Genomic DNA, 21,246 nt, shown 5'->3' with positions numbered 1-21,246 from the left:
CTGCAGCCGCCAGTGCTGCTTCCCTGTATATGAAACGCAGCCTTATTTAGTAGATTAGAAATGACAGGTGGGCATACCAGAGATAAATCTAGACTTGGTGTGAACTCTCTGGTGATGTGCAGGTGGAGCGCAGTGATGAGGTGGGGTGTACCAAGTGGGGCAGAGCACAGCTTGTGTTCGTCTGGCACATACTGGGTATCCAAAATCTGTGCAATTCATCTGCTCAGTGACAGAAAGAGTTAAAATTAAGCAGGCAACACCAGAAGTAATATGTTACTTTGGCTATTTGTGTATTAAGTAGAAAAATACTAAATCCTGTTTTTTGAAGGGTTTTAAATGTGTCAGTCAATTTAAAAACATACTGTCCTCATACAGATTTGGCCTAGGATGACACTATATCCTTCTGCTTGTAGGAAAATAACCCTCGTTACGCTTCATCATGAAGTTCCTTTTGTTCTCCCTCTGACAAAGCCAAATTGATGCCAGAGCGGCGAAACAGCTTGGGTACTGGCATCTGGAGACACATAGCCCTTAGTCAGCAGAAAACAGGTTGGAAGCGGTGGTACCTCTGCTTCTGCAGATCTTGGGAATCCCTAAGCGGAAAAAAACCCAAGACATCTCAATGCAAAGAAAGTCTCTGTTTAAAAGTACTCTTGAACCTCACTGTTCTCTAAGTCTCAGAAAAGGATTTCCTCGAAGTAGAGAGGAAAAGCCAGAGCAGAAGCAGAAGAGAATTGATGGATGGACGGATGGATGGATGGCAGGGAGAGACGACGACAGTGAACTGCCTGGAGGTGGGAGCATCACAGACTCAATCCAGATGAAGAAATAAATGATGACTCTGGAACATAACACAGGTTTTATCATGACAGGAGTGAAAGGGTATAAAGACCTAATGTGTTTGTGTGAGAACATAATGGTCCTTGTCATCGACTTGGTGTTGAAAGGAATGACTTCCATCTAGAGGATGCAGAAAAAACAGGAGATAAATTTCAGTTCTAGTAACAGTTTAATGTAAAAAGATTGAAAAAGAGGAGGAATATGGAAATTAGACAGGGATGACATTCTAAGAATTTAAATGTGGTATTTGGCAGCAGCAGTATCATTCATGGAAAAACAAACAATGCTAATCAACATCAGATGTATTGTTATTTTAAAATAGACTTTATTTAATGACAATAAATATAAAGAGATCTTATATTCAGAAACTAATAGCAAACATTCTTAGAAAAAATACAAAAAATACATTCTTACATTCTGAATTTTATCAACATACACAGAGTCTAAAACAGTGGCAACGGTCTGTAATTCCTGGTGCTTGTTAAAGCAATGAAATGGTCACCGGTCCAAACTCACTCTGGCTTCAACAAATCTGTATAAAGTAAGAGTCTGGCCTACATATAAAGTGTAAAAAAGAGTAAAATTGATTCATTGTTGAAAACAAATGTTAATTTTCCCTTCAAGCAGATCTTTAAATATTATTAAAGTGACCTAGCCTAAAAAAAATAAAAAAGGAAGTTACAAATACTCATATGTTGGCAACTGCCCCCCCAGCCTTTTGTCCCAATGCCTGTGCAGAACTCCCTGTGTACAAGCAGAGCACATTTCAGCAGCTGGAGGTAGAAGCTACAGAAATTGCACAGCTTGAGAGATCCAACTATTAAAATGCAATTATTAGGCACTCTGTTGGTTTTCCTCCTCTTTCTCTCTCATTCAGAACTGTGCCATGAGTAACGCTGTGCATATGGCAAACTGAACTGAATTCCTGATGTAATGTCTTCTGAAATGAAATGTTACAGCTACATTAGCAAGGAATAGGGCACTTCAGAAGCAAATCACTGAAGCAAAAAGTTGATGTTGACTTGCTGATGCCCACGCTGTACTCACTGCTCTTTCCAGCCTAGATCTGGTTTTAGCTCTCTGGACTAAGTGCCTGTCAGAGACCATTAAGTGCATATCTAAAACCTGCCTTCTGGTGCAGTTTAAACCAAGAGGAATCCAGTCCATGTGCCCTGAGACCAGTCTGTGATGGGAAGCATCACCCAGAAAATGGGGACAAGTAGAAGATTAGTTTCAAAAGCATACTCTTGACCTGAACAAAAATGGTAATGTAGAAACACACCCGAAGCTGATTGCAATTATATTATGTGAGGAGCCCAAGTCACAGATATGTATGCTTTGTTGATGTAGCAAGATTTTTAAAATCATTATTTTAAGGGTAGGAATATAAACGTTCGATGACACTGAGGGCCAACTCCCCCTTTAGGAAAGGCTGCCAACTCGTGTAAAAAGAGGCAACTGAGAGAGGCCACAGGAATCAAACAAGGAGCAGATGACCAGGCACTCCTGAAAATCAGCCCTGAGCTCTGCCACTGGTCACACTGTGGCCTCAGGCAAGGCTCTTAATTCCTTTGTTTCCTAGTCTCTTTACCTTTCAAAGAGGGCATTAAGACCAAATAATTACCTGAAATGGTCCACTCTGTGCTGCAATTTTTTTTTTCCTTTATCACAGGATGCCTCCTTGCCTGTCCCAGGCCTCCAACACTGCACCTGAAAGGGTGTTTAAGGCACGTTGGCACTGTCATCACTGATGGGAGTATGAAAATGGCATTTCACCTGAACACAACTGCAGACAGTGAAGAGCCAGTTCAAAGCTAAAATCAAAAGCTCCAAGTCTGCAAGGAGGTGACTGGCCTTTCTAACGACACTTGTTTTGCACAGGCAAATCCTGAGTACCTCACTAAAATAGTTCCATGAAACAGTTTTTTGGACAAAAAAAAGTTTTAAACAGAAGTTTGATATACTGTGAAGTGACAGGACCAGGAGCAACGTGCACAAACTGAAACACGGGAGGTTCCCTCTGAACATCTGGAAACACTTTTTCACTGTGAGGGTGACTGAGTACTGGTGCAGGTTGCCCAGGGAGGTTCTGGAGTCTCCATCCTTGGAGATATTCAAACGCTGTCTGGACATGGTTCTGGGCAACAAGCTCTAGGTGGTCCTACCTGTGCAAGAAAGGGTTGGACCAGATGACCTCCAGAAGTCCTTTCCAACCCCAACCATCCTGTGATCTGGGGAAAAGGCCAAACCAGTGTTGAGAGGATATATATTGATAAGAAATTATGTCTTGTTTAGAAACTTCTGAGTCTTTGTCCATTTCCCTAATTTATATTTTCTTCCTGGTAAATTAAAGACTTGTCATGATTTTGATAAAACCAAAACAAATGACAGACTGTAGAATTCCCTGTACAAAGAAGGATTGCTTCCCTTGCTGCTCGGGTTGACTGTCATTTATTCTTACAGTTTATCTTGGTTTTCTGTCCTGCGTCTTTTTTTTTTGTCCTCAGGTGGTGTCTACACAAAGTTTTCTGGGCATTATAATAAGTAAGGCTCAGTCCTTCAGTGTCAGAAATGCAACTGGTTCTCTGGAACCCGTGTGTTTCTTTCTTTCATCTTTTCTTGATTTTTGAACCAAGCTTTCCTTTTCACGTTCTTCCATGCAATCACGCAAAGTCTTACTGAGTGAAACCTCATGTATCGTGACTGCTGAAAGGACTTCCCTCCTGTGCTACCTCTTCTGTTTTAAATGTTACCGTTTCAAAGGATAGGCTTGAGGTACACAGCAGTCAGTATTTGGAAGTTTTGCTACAAAATTCACGTTTGATTCCTTCTGATTATTAATGAGATAAAATACATCTCCTACATGCTACTTAGTTTCTGCAAATGAATTCCTTAATGTGTAAAAAGCTATATGAATAATCTGCCTAAAAATTCTGCATATCTATTACATCTACAAAGAGTACAAAATTACAAATGCAACAGTAATCATCTAAGTTACAGAGTACAGGCACACTTTTGCTTTTTTAACAAGATTTTGGCTTTCAGAATTTGCAGAAATTGGTTCACTAAAACTGTTAAGAGAGAAAATAAGTTAATAACCTTGAATATCACTGCTGCAGACACAAAGCAGAGCTCTACATACAACTTAATATGTAATTACCTAACCTCCAGTTTGCAACTGGAGCCAAAATAGCCAAATAGGTCCGCAGCCTAATTTGAAGATGACTGATGGCTCTAGCACATGCATCCGCACCTCTAACATCCTTCCTAGTTATTTAAAACTTCGTAACATGGTTAAGGCATATTAAATGGTTTATTCCAACCTCCAGTTTCAATAGATTCATGGTCTTTTCAGAATTTACTTTATCACGCAATGTTGTATCACAACAGGTCCAGCTGTACATTCTTCCTACGTCAAAATCTATCAGGGAAGAGCACGGTGCCTCTGGTGTGGGAGAAATGCAAAAGACAGCCCTCCACAAATATTGATTTAGTACGTGAAAAGACTTTTAACACTCATTATCCTTACACGTAGGAGACCATCAAGGCTACGGTCATTCAGAGCAGAATGGGCAAGTGAACTAATGAAAGTACATTGACTGGGGGAAGATAAAATGCCTGAGTTTTCTACTCACTCGGAGTGCTGTAAAGTCAGTTTGTATGCATTGATTTAAAAGGCAATTCTTCTGTTTACACAGAGATTGATGAACAGGATGGGCTTACAGTCCTGCTGCTTCTTGTGATCCAAGTCCATGATTAATTGAAATATCTTGTTATCATTTAAGTCTCAGTATGCATAGCTAATTCAGTGTAGCACACAACAGCGCTTAGTATGTCAATTCCAATGGCTTAACAACATGATTTTCAATTGTATTTTCCTTCTGTTTCCTTCATGTTTTGGCTTTTCCCCTTCATTTTATAGTTGGGGTTTGCATTAACAAGTAATCAAAACTCCTTCAGAAGACGTGATGGTATTATTACAACTAATCATTCGGGTTCTTAAGGTTTTATTCAAGTCAAACAAGAGATCTAATAGCTGATGCCTAAATAAAGTGGAAAGCACTCTATGTATTTGAGAATTAATCTTCATCGTCTTAAGATGATAAACAATCTTTGTCTTCATGTGTTAAAAAAATATGTTCTACTAAGGCTGTTTAAAAAATGCATAACTGTTATCTGAGTCACAGTGGTTGCATTTCTCCAAGGGAAACAGGTAAATGAGCAGGTAACAGTTGCAAGAAACAATGTTTAGTAAAGGGAATTAATCCAAAGCGTTCGATTAACTATTGGTAATATCTGGAGAGGCATTAGTTGGCTAAATACTGTTATTCCATATAAAAAAGTACTTATTCAGCTTTAGGTCGGAAAGTGCCGTCTACTCCTTTGATAATTTTGTCGGCTATTTTCCCCATAGTTTTTTTCACAACTTTGAGATCGTTCTCATGCAAGAGTTTCTGTGTGAGGTACTTCTCTCTTTCAACCTTGCTCTTGGTCTTTTGTGATACATCCGGAATTACGTATGAAATAATAAACTTCACAAAGTAAATGACATGCTGGGGAAGGTGAAAATGAAAAAAAAAGTCAGTCAGGCTGAACAAGACATTATTATTATTAAAAATGAAATGTCACATTATCTCTTAAGACTCTGAGCTGGTCTGTATCAGTATCTATCACAGTGGAACAGTATTTCAAAATGCAGACATGACTAATGAATAGAATAATCATTTGATAAAGAAGAATTTCTGATTTTCTAATCCTGATTTTAACAAGGACTTCCCTGCCTGCTTTGGGGGAACCCTGATACCCTGTGCTTCCTCCCTGCATAGAAATATTGGTTACAGTTTTTTTCTAAAATTGTTTTAGTTTTGTTCAAGTGACTCTGGGGTCATGGACTTTTCTCTGCTACGAGAACTCTTATCTAACCGGTTGCATGTTTGCAATCAGTTCAGTAGTCCCTGGATCAGGCCCTAAGTACATTTGATAATGAAATAATATCTAATATTCCTCTCCCTTCATCTTGGACATACGCCCATCTTTTGTAAGACCAGACTGAGCTGCAGAGGACGAAGCAATTGTTTTTTGATGCTCATCTGGAGACTCACCCCTTGCAGTGACTGACTGTACACACTTCACTCTGCTGGTGCACATGAATTATGGGTATGCATTCATGAAGCTGTGCACAAACTTCCTTTAAGTAAACGTAAAAATATTTCTGGTGTAACTGTCCCTTCTATTTCTGATACTAAGAATAATTTTACAGTTCTTGGGAAAAGAAACTGCAAACGTGGGGCAATCCTTTGCTGATGTCCTGACTTCAGAGACTTCTTTTCCTAATGGTGCTACACTTATTCACATCTCCCAAGCTCTTGCCCATGCTAGCACATATCGCCAGCTCTGATAGCTGTGCATGGACAGAACGTCTTTGAAGGACTTTCTTCATGGAGGGAAGAGAAGTTTAAACAAGCAATGCTCAAAACCCCGTACGCTTACCTCCATGACAATGACGAAAGCCAGCTTGGCTGCAATGACATGCCAGTAATATATGTTATGCTCGTATTGGTGCTGGTGACCAGGAGGGTAGCGGAGATCCCGGTATCTGAAAGCAATAGAGAAACGTCAGGAACTGGTCTCGGGCATCTCTGCAGTAAGGCACTGTGGCCAGAGGATGGAGCAAGACATGTCCCTGCTATATGCATCTAGGAACAGCTAGCTGAACGTAGCTACAGGAGTGGCTTCGTATCTGCAGAATACGCTGTATTTGGCCAAAATGTCCTCTTTTTTTTTGCCACTATATTGAGAATTACTCAGAAAAATTTAAAGTACTTTTTTTTTTCCTGAAGACTATAAATTATAAGAAAGACAAAATAAAGTATGAATTTTCTGAATAGCACAAACTTATCGGTGAATACTTCAACTCAAAATACACTGGCTTCTGCTGTTTTTAAACATTTCTTACTCAATATTGTTAACTGAATTAGACCACTTAGATATTAAAAAAATATACTTATTCTTCTCATTGGAAAATAACAGTTATTTGACACTTGCCTGCATATCATTTGGTTCCCAAGCCAAGGGGAAAATGGCTTGCTTGCATTCTTGAAGTCTGATGTATTGAAGACAGAAAGCGTACTGTTTATATACCCTTTCATAGTGTGACTGCTGTGACTCCCGTAAGGAGGGACTGAAAAGGACCAGTAATAAACCAGACGAGGAATCATGTCAGATGTGAAAGCAATTATCATAGCCTGCATTTCAGAAAAAAAGAAGACAAAAAAGTAGAGTAGTATTTAAGAAATAAGCCTTAATATGTATGGCTTTGCCATATACTTAGTATCTCAAAGTTACAGTAGGAGCTAAAAATAGAAAATCTGTGCTTTTCCAGGCTGTGGTTCCCCCTGTAAATGAGCATGTAGTCACTCATGGGCATAAAACAATCTCCTCTGGAATGTGCACTCTGTATGGTTTTTAAATTATGCTAGCTCTGCTGGATGGCTTAAAAAAGTTATACTGTAATGCACTGTTTTCCTCATGAGCATGCAGCGGAGGTCAGCAGCCAAACTCATCTTAAAGTACTGTAAGGTAACTTTCAGCAAACATGCTTGCTATCAGATGTACTTAGGAGTTGCTTAAAGAAATCTTGCCTGATGAAACTCATGGAAACAACAGAAGAGCCCTTCAGTAATAGAAAATTAAATTTCACCAGGAAGCCTGAGGTTTGAGTAAAAGAATTAAATAAATTATATATATAGCTGATCCATCTCTGACCCTAGAAACATCCCACTCTTTCTGAGGTGCTAGCCAGCCCAAATTCATCTTGGCAGTTGCTGCCTCCTAAGTTTCAGTGTCAGTACATGTGGAAACTGCTCTTGATGCCAAGAAAATTTTTTTAGTAGCAGCTGCATAGTGCTATTTTACATATGACGTGACTATTTGTTTTTATCATGCTCCCAAGAGAGTCCCTGTCCTACTCAGTCTGCTAGTCACAAACTGGGTAGGAAATTGGATCTGTGGGTTTGTTGTGGGAAGTCTTTTCTAAACCCATGAACTTCCCAAAACAACCTATTCTGCAGGACAGTTAACTATGTTTAATCCAATCTCCTCCTCTGCTATTGTAAATTCAAAAGGTTTCCCTGTGAGGAAGACTTTCCACTGGCAAGATGTGAAGCTGAGTGCCCAGCAAGAGGCTGCCTGGGCAGCTCATGACAACAGGCGTCTCTGGTACCCAGCACCCAGGAAGGAGTGATGAGCTGCACTCCAGGGCTGACAGAAGAGTCTTTTTTGTTCCATGGTAGGGGAAAAAAAAACACTTGACAACATGGATGGAAAGAACCAGGGCAGAGACATGGAGCAGAAAGGTGTGAAGCAGGGATCTAATAGAATTGGAGGGAGAGAGGCATAGGCAGAGGTACATAAAAGGGGCAGAAAAAAAGCTGTAGTAAAGGCGTGGGACAGAGGAAGGGACAAAGTTAAGCAGTAGTGGGTATCAGAGAAGCATAAGAGCTGCTTAATATCTGTATTTTATTCCCACTCATGCCAGACTGCAATTTCCTTATTTTCATGAGATGGGGCAAAAACGGTCCACCTTCATGCGGTGTTCCCAGCAAGAGAGCGCCAACCTGAGGAGGTATTAGTAACAGTTGTAAAAAAAGGGAAGGGGAGAAAGGAGAAACGGTGAAAAAAAAAATGTGGACACCTCTTCTACAGTTCCTCAAACGACACTTTGGTGGCAGTGCTCGCTAAAACAACCACCGTGCCTCCTGCCTCTGCCCCTTGCAGTCACTTGTGCTTTCATGCGGCTGTACAGCAGATCAAATGAGATCATGGCACTGATTTGGGGGGGAATCCCAGCTGGATCCGCTCCCTGATCTGGTTCGCCATGTGTTTGTCAAGGCGCTGGTGCCAGCACAGTGCAAGAGACAGCAACAGGGGAAAAGGCAAGGGAAAGGGCAAGGAGCTGGAAAGGGTGCAAAACCCACCCCACCTCAGGTAGAACCACTGCCAAATGTTGAATGCTATCCTAATGAGTATCCTTACCTTGAGTTGGCCTACTTTGAAGTACCGAGCAGCTGAACTCCAGTTAAGACAATAGTTGCAGAAAAAAGATTGAGACTGTGGTCCAAAACTCTATATTTGGTCACAATTGAGTACAGTTGAGAGAAAGTGAATTTGCTTGATGAGAAAGAAAAGGGAGGCATCCTAAGACTAAAATAAACTTGTTTAAAATTTTCAAGGATAAGAATTTTTTTTTTGTAGTATACTCTGGCTTAAATCAAATGTAGTTGGCATGCACTTTTAAAAACTGTTTTTAAGAATTACATGACAGTGTGCACTGAAGTGAAAATTATGTGTTGTTTATATTTACACGCAGAGTAGGTGTTTTTGGCTGACAAGAAATATATATTACTGTGTCTTGCAGTTGCAGGGAGAAGACCTCACAACTAAATTATTCTGTTTTTAACTGAAGTACAAGCACAGAAAGTTTTAGCTAAATATAATTTCTTTCTGTTCATTAGCTCATCCAGTCAGACCGTAAATGAACTAACAGCAACCGAACAGTAAGGCAAAAAAACCCTTCTCCATTTGGACCAAAGGAGTTTGATGCTGCTTCTGTGTATAATTTGGAAAGATGCTGGGATATGCCATTTACACAACTTAATATTTCTTCTTACTGAATTTTTTTTTCAAGGCTCCAAGTCTCTCATCATCCTAAGTCTGAACCCTGTCCCATTCTCTTCCCTCTCTCGGAATGATCTCCAGATGTGCTCCAGAGAGCTGCAAGGACAGAAATACAAAAGCTAATCCTACAGCATTCTCTCAAAGGAAAAAAACTTTTTCCTCCTGAATTATGGGCTGCATTTCAGAGTATTGCACTGGAGAACAACAAACAAATAGTACATTCTCTACTCTCAAGCTTTACTGTACACAGTTTTCCATTTATAACTAATTAAAATCAGTCTTCAAATCAACAACAGATGCTTTGGTATCATGCAACAGCAAGTCCAGTGCCTGAGCAGCCACTTGCAAAACTGATAGTTTTGTGCAAAAGTTGCATGCAAGCTACCAGCAGGTGTTACAAAGGTAATGCATGAAGGAAAAGATGATACACTACTGTCCTGGTTTCAGCAGGGATGGAGTTAATTTTCTTCTCAGTAGCCAGTGTGTTTTGGATTTTGTGTGTGAAGAATGTTGATAAAAACATACTGATGATACGAGTTGTTGTTAATGAGACCAAGGACACTGTCTGGCTTTCCAAGTTTCGTTAAGGTTGCGTTAACGTGCAGATGCGGGAAGCTGGGCGAAAGACAGACAGAATAATTGATCCAAACTGGCCAAAGAGAGTATTCCATGCCATAAATGTCATGCTCAGTATATAAGTGGGGGTTGCCCATGGGAGTGGGCATCATTTTCAGTTATTCCTTTTCTTGTCGGGTATCCATTCGGGCACCCTTGGCATTCTTTTCTTCTCTCTTGCTTGCTGGCATCATTCCCTCTACCTTGCTAGCTTGCTCTCCCCCTTTGCTTGCTGCTCGGTGTTGTTCCTGTGATCGCTGCTCAGGACGGGCTGCGTCGGTCATTCGGACATTGGGTGGTGAGAAGTTGTACATTGTTCATTTTGTATATTTTGTATATATTAATATCCTTATATCCTGTTAGCTTTGTAGTTTTTAGTATTTTCAGTAAACTGTTTTTATCTCAACCCACGAGTTTTCCTTTCTTCCCAATTTCTCTCCCCTGTCCCACTGGGTAGGGGCAGGGTGAATAAGAAAACTGTGTGGTGATCCGGGCTAAACCACCACAACTACTCAAGTTTACTACTCAAGTTTAACCAGCTGTAACAAGTCACACAGAGAAGAAGAAAAAGTTTCTGTGTACTAAGGAAAAAATCAAGGAAGGGAAGACAAAGCAAAGGCTGGTGGCCTATTCTAGATCCTGGATGTCAAACAAGAAAAAAACCACACTTAAAGGCAGAAAAGAGCTTCTAGCATTTGATCTAGTATATGGCTTTATAGCCCACGCTTCATTAGCAAGAAATATTGATCTCTCTGAGGTCCTTACAAGACCTGCAGCAGGGCCTTTTGAACATGACAGTCTCTGGTGCTGTGCCCCTTGCACGCCAATCGCCCCACTGATGTCAGTGGCAAAGGCACTACAGTCACACTGACATTAACTCTGTCTAATGTATGAGACCTCCAAAAAGGGTGACTCTGAAAGAAACATGCCTGCAGTTAACAGTCACATGAACATAAGGATTGAGTGCCTGTCAAGGAGAGGACAGAGAGTAAAACCAAGCTGTCAATACGTTCCGCACATTCAGGACTCCGTGTTTTCAGCAATGCCTTGAGGAGTACAGCACAAAAGGAGGATTTCGGAGTTAAAAATGGTTGCAACGCACCAACTAGCCTCAGGTGGGTTGTGGATGGGTAGGGATAGGCACCTAAAACTATTCCTGGGTCATTTTTCTGCAGAATCTAGAGCAGGGCATGAATACATTCCTAACAGAAGCCTACACATGTCTGAGTCACCATAAGGTCACCAAAGTCACTTTAACTCTGCCCTGAATATCATAAGGACTATGACTAAGGTACTCATATCAATATTTTAAAGTAATCTTAACGTGTATATCCAACTTTTTATTTCATAGTGGTACTACTAGACCCAGCTGGATTGACTAGGAAAGGCAGTTAGCTTATCCAAGAGAATAACATAATTGTTTTTCTTCCAGGGCACCAGAAACTTCTTCGCCTTTTATTTTATAAGTTTTGTAGCAGAATGGTTCAAAAAAGGATATTGATGCACCATCAATGTTATGTCTCCTTTCCTACAGCTATGCTTCATCTGGGAATTTGTGCTAGCTCTATAATTTGCTGGGAGAATTATCATTAACAGTTTTTTTACACAGGCACTAAAACAAAAGAGCCCCGAAGTATCTCTGGTGCCACCTGACATTTCTAACAATCTGAACATGTGTTACCGAAGATGCATCATTTTTGTTTTAAATTTTAACACCAGATTTACTAGTAGGCCTTGGATGTTTCACATGCCTATGGAACAGCTGGATTTATGTTTGGCTTGCCTCAGCAGAGCAGTGCGAAACAGCTGGAGCATATGCTGTAGCTTGTTGTCTGTCTTCCAGATTCTCTTGCAAATTTTCCATCTTCAAGTTCCATTTTCTCTTCTGACTTTTCTCTCTGCTTAATTCTCTGCCTTTATGTCCTCCTGAGTCTTCTCTCTACATCCTAGCTATGTTTACCATACCTGTTGAATTGTTATAGTGTGAAATAAAGTTCTGAAAAAAATAATGGCCGTTTTGGGAAACCTTCAAATACCTGAAAATACATCTGGGAGCTCAGGCTAATCACTGAAATCCATTCTAGACTCCTATTTCTACAGGAGCCCCCAAAATAACAAAAAGAAGCTACTGAGAAGATGATAACCCAATAGGCAGTCGGGTCGTGGAAGCTTATCTTCCCGTTCTTTGAAAACTGCCTCATTCTTCCAGGGACAAAACGAAGACTTTTAAAAGTGGGGGAAAAAAGATAGAGCAATATGCAGGGACACTCACCTGGGTGTGGGAAAAGAAGATGCACGTACTTGTCCCATTATTTATGAAAAGCAGAATCTCTGGGGTTGAGATCTCGGATCAGCCAAGCACCTAACGACTACAGAAGGTGCTTGAGATATAGGAAAATAAGTTCATGCCCTTATTTAAATTTGAATTGCTCTTTTATTTGAAATAAGTCCTCTAACTATGAGGTTAGTATCAATGGTAGAGTGCTCAGCTCTGTCTCCCTCGTCTTACCCAAAGTCCACTATTCTCCAAACAGGCAGAGCCTCCTGTGAAAGCTTGGACTACGATGAACTCTTGTCTTCAGACTCTACTGCTTTCTCCAGAAACTCTGACTGAGTGCAATAAGGTACTGTTACTGCAAGGACAAGGTCTTGGAGGAAGTGATTACCTTTAAGAGTGTCAGACAGAATCCCTGATCTCACTGATAACAGTAGAAAATGGTGACCTTGTTGAAAAAGGCCATTAACCATGGGCAGTCTGTGGTGTTACTGTCCCTGCAGAGCAAACCAGTGGTCATTGCTCTTTTGAGAAAGGTCAGCAGTGGGAATTTTTTGAAAGATTATACATATTAGCTACTGTTTAAGAATAAGCAATCAAATAATCCACAGTGGTAGAGTTCAATGGATTATTTTTCTCACCACAATGCAGCCCATATAGAAGATCTTGGTGAATTAATGACATGGGAAATTTGGATGGTCTGAATTTCATTGTTAGGAGTATGTTCACCAGAAAATTTTTTTTTTCTAAATATTTTAAAGAAATTCTTTAAAATTGATTTTAAATTCAACTGAAACAGTTTAATTTGCAAATTACCAGAAAATTAATTCTGCTGCAATTTTGAACACACATTGTATTTTTAAGTACACAAGAAAGAAGGTGAATTTCTGTTTAAGTGCAAAATTGCTTAAAGCCAAATTCAAATATGAAGGCATGACCACAAGAATTGTAAAAATTAGAAAAAAACAATCAGTTATAACTTAGCTAAGCTGCAACCTAATTTTTTCAGAATTCACGAATTCAGCTGTAGACTGTCTGAAAAGATCTCTGTACTATGCGCTATAATTTTAGGAAAGATGTGCTACAGTCTTCATATGTAACAATTTTTTCTGAAGACTCTAGCAACTCTAAATAATTTTTTTTTCTTTAGATATAATATTTTAGACAGTAGCCATATTCTGTTTCCAAAACGTCTGGAAAGTAACAAAGAGCCTGTTTCACAGGGGCTGAACTCTTAAGGGACTGATGGTTGTAATTCATTTAGGATCATTTCAGTGCTACATTGCCACATGTGGTGCACGTCTCCAGTGAGGAGAGGCTGAGAGAGCTGGGGCTGTTCAGCCTTGGAGAAGAGGAGGCTCCGGGGAGACCTTATAGTGGTCTTCCAGTACCTAAAGGGGGCCTACAAGAAAGATGGGGAGAAACTCTTCAGCAGGGCCTGTTGTGATAGGACGAGAGGTAATGGTTTTAAAATAGAGGGAGGTAGATTCAGATTAGACATCAGGAAACATTTTTTTACAATGAGGGTGGTAGAACACCAGAGCAGGTTGCCCAGAGAGGTGGTGGATGCCCCATCCCCGGAAACATTCAAGGCCAGGTTGGATGGGGCTCTGAGCAACCTGATCTGGTTGGAGATGTCCCTGCTCCTTGCAGGGGCGTTGGACTAGATGGCTTTTAAAGGTCCCTTCCAACCCAAACCATTCTATGATTCTATGATTCCCATGACTGGATGTACCACCTGCAGTGAAGGCATTTTACCTTTTGCAACTGTTGGCCTAGTACTTACATTGGTGACCACCGCCAGGATGGCTATGCCTTGCATGATGGGCTGCCAGGCGCCTATGTCTTGTGCCTTCTGTGGAACCATGCGCCTAGACTGGGTCGTCAGCTTCCACGCATCCAATCGGATTTCCAACATGTTGTTAATAAGAGCCAGGAGAGGAGCCAGGGGGAATGATGCCACAAACAGAGTGACAAAACCAAACTGTATAACTGTCAAAGGGAGAGGTTACATATGTTGACGGGGTTTTCTTACTGAAGATAAGGACATACAAGTACGTATACTTTATATACTGCAACTCTGGGAGAGTGAGACAAGAAAGAGCACCTGAATTCCTAGCAAATCTTATATATGACAAGACAGAAGGACAACAGTACTGAAAACACCTGCTAAGTGGAGAGATAGGAAGATGTTACAAGTCACAACACACCAAGAGGAACTATTCAGGGTACTTAAACATCCATTTCTTTCTTATGTCTTCATCATGAAGACTTGGAAATCTAATGACTGTCTCAGTGTTGTGCTGGAAAGCCCGAACTAAAAATCATCTTATCGGTGTCTGGGCACTGCCACAAGTACGCTGGCAATGCTGTGACAGAATGGATGATGGCAACAAACCGGAGATCCGGCAGCTCCCAGGAGACTAGTGACAAGTATTGCTGAGTGCAGATCCCTGGCAGAGCAGTGTGACACCGGGCTCTGCTGGACAACACCAGAACATGGCAGTTCTCTGCCTTCTGGATGCATTTCTCAGAGGACAGGGCAAAGAAGCAGCAGTTCTCCTTGTACAATCATGTGCTGTTTCCTAGTTATAAATTGGATTGAGGCGCAGCTGCTTAATAAAAGCTTGCAAAACTACCTATAATGGCTCATCAAAACTTGGAAAACATTCATGTCTCCTCTGTCTATAAACTTATCAAGCATTGCTTGTATGAAGATTTTCTTTAGAGCACGTTTGTATCCAGCAGTGACAGCTAAGCCGAACAGAATGGCCACTTACCCATTTCAAGATACTCATAAAACAGTCCAAGTTTTCCAATGGGCTGCAGGTGGTAGTCCTCTTCCCAGCGTGGAACAAGTTTTTCTGATCTAGCAGCTGCACAGTATCTTCCCAGTAGATTCTTAACCCAACTATCAGCCAGGGAGAAAAAGACCACTAACATTGGTAAAATGACCTAAAAAGTTCAGTAAATGGAAAAAATGGATATTTGTGCTGTTATAGCTTTTAACAGTGGATTTAGTTATTCTTGAACTACTGAAAACTTCCTTCAAACATGAGTATAATCTTCTGTTGCCTTATCCTGAAAGCAGTTATTTACAACCATAAGTAGAGTCTAAAAGGGCAACAGATCAGAATCATAATGATTTATACTTATGTTGTACAGGTGGATGACCACATAAAATTCAAGGTAACAAAAAATCAAGTTAAATGTAGGCCTGTGGTTAGACATATTAATTCCTCCTGATCACAAAATTCACAGAGTCATAGAATGGTTGAGGCATTCAGGAGGGCATAAGCAAACTGGGAGTTTCCTACTCCAGCCAACATAACAGCCACCAAAATTTCACAGTGTGAAATAAAGAACAAGTCCTGGGACCAAGAACAGAGTCCTGGATTGTATCTTAACCTAAATCAAAGGGAAGGCATTTGTGGTTAGCACTTTGCATATTCTTTACATTAAAACATGACCTTCCAGAGATCTGCCCCACTGAAAGAGAACCTATAGGCACTATAAATGTCAAGTATAACTGTAAAACTAAATGAGTTCAATTCAACTAGTAATTTATGCATGATTTTTAAAAGCCCAGTGTATAACAACAAATGATTCCACTCAATATTAAGCAACACTATTTAGTTTAACATTTTCAGAGCTTCTGTTGCCTCAGTTTTAAGTATCTGACTTGAAACACATTGAGTCTGATGTGCAGAGGAAGGAAGCATTTCTGATTACAACTAAAATCAATCAGAACAACAGAGACAGGAGCTCAGAGCTACCAGACTGAAAATAGCCAAACTGTCTAAAAAGGCCGCAAAAGACTAGTCTTATTCTTTTAGAGTACAAAATGTACCCATCAAATCTAGTGACCAAATGCCTGAACGCATCAAGCAAAAGCAGTATCTCTCAAATACGAAAGAGCAGATTACTTAATCATTTGAACTTACGGAACAAGCACTTCCTGAATGTTGTTCCAGATTGCTTTACCTCCTACTATGATGGCAAGCTGAGTTGTGAGTTCAAGGAGACATCCACCTGGATCACACTGAAGGTTGGGAGAGACACGAAAAAATTTTGAAGTTGGGTAACTTTTCAGGTGTGAATGAAGCATTTAAAATAATACATTCCTGTTTTATTATGATAAACTTTTTTAAAGCAATGCTGTAAGACTATGTATAGCATCAGAGAATGGAGACTGGATTTAAAGCAGCCCTGAGGAGAAGGACTTGGGAGTGATGGTCAATGAGAAGCTCAACATGGGCCAGCAATGTGCGCTTGCAGCTCAGAAAGCCAACTGTATGCTGGGCTGCATCAAAAGAAGTGTGACCAGCAGGTTGAGGGAAGTGATTGTGCCTCTCTGTTCCGCTCTCGTGAGACCCCACCTGGAGTACTGCGTCCAGCTCTGGAGCCCCCAATGTAAGAACGACATGGATCTGTTGGAAAGAGTCCAGAGGAGGGCCATGAAGATGATCAGAGAGCTGGAGCACCTCTCCTATAAGGAAAGGCTGAGAGAGTTGGGGCTGATCAGCCCCCCCTCCTGAAGAAGAGGAGGCTCCAGGGAGACCTTATAGCGGCCTTCCAGTACCTAAAGGGGGCCTACAGGAAAGATGGGGAGAAACTCTTCAGCAGGGCCTGTTGTGATAGGACGACAGGTAATGGTTTTAAAATAGGGGGAGGTAGACTCAGATTAGACATTAGGAAAAAATGTTTTACAATAAGAGTGATGGAACAGTGGAACAGATTGACCAGAGAGGTGGTAGATGTCTTATCCTTGGAATCATTCAAGGCCAGGTTGGATGAGGTTCTGAGCAACCTGATCTGGTTGGCAATGTCCCTGCTCCTTGCAGGTGGGTTGGACTAGATGACCTTTAAAGGTCACTTCCAACCCTAACTATTCTATGATTCTACGATTTAGGCAAACCTTTCCAGTAATGTGTGCAAAAGACAATTCCAGGCCACACATGGTCATATATGGTATGTTGACAGGACACTAGTGAAAAAGTGAAACACCAGGTGAAGTCATGCAGCTTTGTACTGTGCTGTCACTAGGTGATGGTCACCCAGCAGAACAGGAATGCTTTTACTGATGTTCTCCCTTTCCCCTCTGTACTGATTCACAGGCTGTTGGACCATGGGAGAACAAGCTTCTCTGGGTATGCGCAATACCTTCCTATGGCCAACTGGTCTCGTGTCACGTTAATTTGTGCTAGGGGTTGCTAAGGAGGTAATTGGCTTGGGAGGCAGTCACTTTTTGAACCCCTGTGTTAAATATGTACAACTATGTTATACACTCTAATTGCAGCAGAATACCTGGACTAATGGCTTCTGCTGTTTAAAAACAAACACTATTACACATTCTTACCTCTTCAGTGCGATACTTTCCTAGCCAGTAAACCCGACTTCCAGGGTGACCTACAAATTTACCCTTAAAGAAGGCTATGTAGAAGCATGAAGAATAGTAGTTGACAAACTGGAACAAGAACATTTTTGTGGTCAGGCTGTTTTCATAATCGGTCTGTGTCCTTGGAAGCTCTGCAATTAAAAATAAATAAAGAAATATATGAATAAATGAAGCCAACCTACAAGTAACCTACCAGCTGCTTTAGAGCCTCAACTGGAAAAGTATGTGTATGCCTTGTATTCCTTAATATGACTGAGAACATTACGAATTAGATTGTATGTAATCCCCATATATACTGTAACCATTATGCTAGTTGTAAAACTACATATTATAAAAAGGAAAGAACTTGTTCTCTGACAATAAGAACAAGCAAAAATTCTGATAACTGAAGGGAAAAACAAAGCACTCAAATCCAGCACACTCAGGAAAGATGTAAATGCAACACTTTGAGCTGATGAAACAGTATTAAATGAAACTATATTAAAACACCACACTACTTCACACATCTGAAGTAAAATAGCTAATTTAATGTTGATGGCCTGGATATAAAAAATAATAATATTTGTGACTGTTTATCTATTTAATAACATGGGCATTGTATCTAGCTTTGGAACAGTGACCTTATTTAATTTATTTACAAGAAAACAGTTATTCTCCCCATAAACAAAAGCTAATGTAATTGAATGTGTTATGCGTTACTGATCTGTTTTCATAAAGCTTGGTTATTATAGTAATTTTCTTTGCTTTGTCTGCTTCACAAGCACAAAACTGTAAACAATTGATCTTTCATGCTGGCTATACAAGGAGTTTTCAGGCGAAGAGCTGAATATCATATTCTTTTGATATTGAGAAGATCTGTAGTTGAAAATTTCTAGATGATATTGTATCATTTGGTGGGAAAATTCTGAAATATGAGGTACAGGTGTTCATTTATTGGAGCTCTTATTATACACACAAATGCTATTTTTTTCTTGCCATTTTACCACAAGTTTCTAGCGGAGGTATAGCAGTGGCATACCAAAGTCAGTAATCAGGATTGCCACTTTTTCATAGACGACATTGAGAACCATAATGATTATAAAGCTGATGAGCGAAGCGGTTACTGTCGTTGCTGTCTGTGGAGTCAGGTACTTGCGGATCGCTTCCGCTCCACTAATGTGCTGTGGCAATGTTGCAGAAAACACCAGGAAAACTGAGAGTCTGTAGACAATTATTCCAATAACTGAAGCAATAATCAAAAGAATCTGCCAAGGGAAAGCAAGAAAGATGTTAATATTGAACCAGTGGCTCTGCGAGAAAGTGAGTTTTAAATACTTTTTACAATAGGCATAAGAAAATGGATTGTGTGCCTGTCATTCCATCACATAAGATGAGTACAAGAAGACGCTCAAATAAGATAGAAAGCAATAAATTTAGAATCCATAAAAGAAGCCTTTTTTTTTTTCATGCAGCATAGTTAATCTTTAGGAAAGAAAATAGATGGTCTGCTTTATGACTAATAACAAGGTTTGTACCAATGCGAGCTAAGATAATGAGATGCATAATCAAATCGTAGCTCAAGGCATGTGATGGTTCCAGGAGTTAGGAAGAAACCTCCCTCTTTTGACATTGGGCAATTGGCAGGATGGCAAATGTACTGCATTTATTATGAAGGGGGCTGTACCTTCTCTTTCACATGCTAATATTACAGACTAGAGACCCCTCAAAGGAACAGACAAACCTTAAGCCAAGTAATCTGCAGGAGTTGTAATAATGATCCATGTATCTCATCTTGCTTGCCATCTCCTCTCTTTCTGCTTCTCCTCCTGCTTTTATTTCTTGCTAGTTCTCTAGTTGTTATTCAGATTAAGGTCCTCAGAGCCACACAGCTTTTTTTTCACTACCCACAAACTGCCATGAATCCGCCTGCCTCCCCCCTCCCTGCACGTAATAAAAGAGTGGATAATACAAATTATAAACCCAGACCAAATCTTTTCCCTTCAAGCTTAAGTCTGCCTAGTTAAATCCAACAGCCAGCCAGTATTCTTTCCTTTGTGTTTCAGGCGTGTTAACGCTGAAGCTCTCCTGGGCTGCCAGACACCACTCCATTTCTTATCTGTCCATTATCACCTAAATGAGGTCTTTTCCAGTTGCAAGGACGACATGCAGCATGCTAAAACACTGAGCTTTTCAAGGCAACCTCTCTGGGCATGCTCACCATGTTATATATTATAGAATCATAGAACAGTTAGGGTTGGAAGGGACCTTTAAAGGTCATCTAGTCCAACCCCCCTGCAAGCAGCAGGGACATCTCAGAGCCCCATCCAACCTGGCATTGAATGCTTCCAGGGATGGGGATCTACCGTCTCTCTGGGCAACCTGTTCCAGTGTTCCACTACTCTCATTGTGAAAATTTTTTTCCTAATGTCTAATCCGAATCTACCTCCTTCTATTTAAAAACCATTGTCCAAATGAACCTGTTTGATTGTTACCTTCTGTTCAGTTCAGAAGGATCTTTTTTCAGACACTTACTAGAGAAGTGAATTCATGAGGTGAAAGAATAAGAGGAGAACTTTACCCAGAAGATGACTGCACTTGTACAGAAAGCCATCCGTATGCACTTCCCACAGGCAGTGTACGGCACATGTTCTTCCTGCTGTAAAAGATTTAGAAACAGATCAAGGATGCACTCAATCTTTTATTCATATTTTTTTCTATGCTCCAATTAAACCTTTACAATATTGAGGGCAGAAAAAAAAAGGAAAAAGTCCCTGGTTTTGTTTCCTTTCTTGCTTTTGTTATTCTGGAAATTCACATTTATTCATTATTTCAAAAGTCTTGCCTGATTACATGTGTCTTTTTTTTTCCCCGCCCATTCTAAGATAAAAATGACTTCCACAGAGGCTGAGCGTCCTCAGCTCTTGCTGACTTCAGCTATGACAGGGTGCAGAGTCCTTTTCAACAGACCCATCCTTCTTGGCTGATCATGGGATCCAAGGTCATTATCTTTCAAATCTCATTGGCTAAAATTAGCAGGCACTAAAATTGTGGTCTGTGATCTCCATATTTCTCAATTTATCCTATAGGAACAATGGGATGGCTTTCCCAAGGAAAATGCTAATCCCAGTGTGATCTTTATAGGATCTCTAAGGATCAAAATAATTATGTTTTAGCATATTCTTCACTCTTTGAACTGTTTGAAAAGAACATTCTAGCCATGACTTTATACATTAAAGCTGGCATAGGTTTATAAGCTTTTAAACAGAACCAGGTTTTTTTATAGTAAAAGATATTAAAAGAAGATCTGCACAGGATAGTTTCAACTAGGGCAGCTAATTTTGAAACTTTTCAAGTGCCCTCTAATAGACATTAGTATGATGTGGATGGAATGTGAAAGCAATGCAAATGATTAGATAAATGCCAGAGGAATATATTGACAGGGAATAATAAAAAGCGAAGCTGA

At 40.3% G+C, this 21,246-nt stretch overlaps 1 protein-coding gene across 2 annotated transcripts in view; it reads right to left on the bottom strand.

Annotated features, from left to right (window-relative positions):
- Window positions 1-990: 990 nt before the first annotated feature.
- ANO6 (anoctamin 6) overlaps window positions 991-21,246 on the bottom strand; it is a 76,982-nt gene continuing 56,726 nt past the window's right edge. Inside the window, exons 12-20 of one of the 2 annotated variants that reach the window (XM_086748343.1) lie at window positions 20,362-20,439; window positions 18,823-19,048; window positions 17,766-17,935; window positions 16,351-16,448; window positions 15,187-15,317; window positions 14,193-14,398; window positions 6,886-7,085; window positions 6,331-6,436; window positions 991-5,393 (exon numbers count right to left, since the gene is read on the bottom strand). In XM_086748343.1, coding sequence (XP_086604469.1) covers window positions 5,187-5,393; window positions 6,331-6,436; window positions 6,886-7,085; window positions 14,193-14,398; window positions 15,187-15,317; window positions 16,351-16,448; window positions 17,766-17,935; window positions 18,823-19,048; window positions 20,362-20,439 — 1,422 coding nt within the window. In that variant the 3' untranslated portion in view covers window positions 991-5,186. The remainder of the gene's footprint in view (window positions 5,394-6,330; window positions 6,437-6,885; window positions 7,086-14,192; window positions 14,399-15,186; window positions 15,318-16,350; window positions 16,449-17,765; window positions 17,936-18,822; window positions 19,049-20,361; window positions 20,440-21,246) is intronic. The other variant, XM_086748354.1, reaches the window with a different exon arrangement.

The sequence above is a fragment of the Chlamydotis macqueenii genome, chromosome 1 (assembly GCF_036417535.1).
Source record: "Chlamydotis macqueenii isolate bChlMac1 chromosome 1, bChlMac1.mat, whole genome shotgun sequence".
Lineage (NCBI taxonomy): Eukaryota > Metazoa > Chordata > Aves > Otidiformes > Otididae > Chlamydotis > Chlamydotis macqueenii.
Note: the sequence above shows the minus strand (reverse complement) of the source record. Positions and strands in the feature narration are given on the sequence as shown.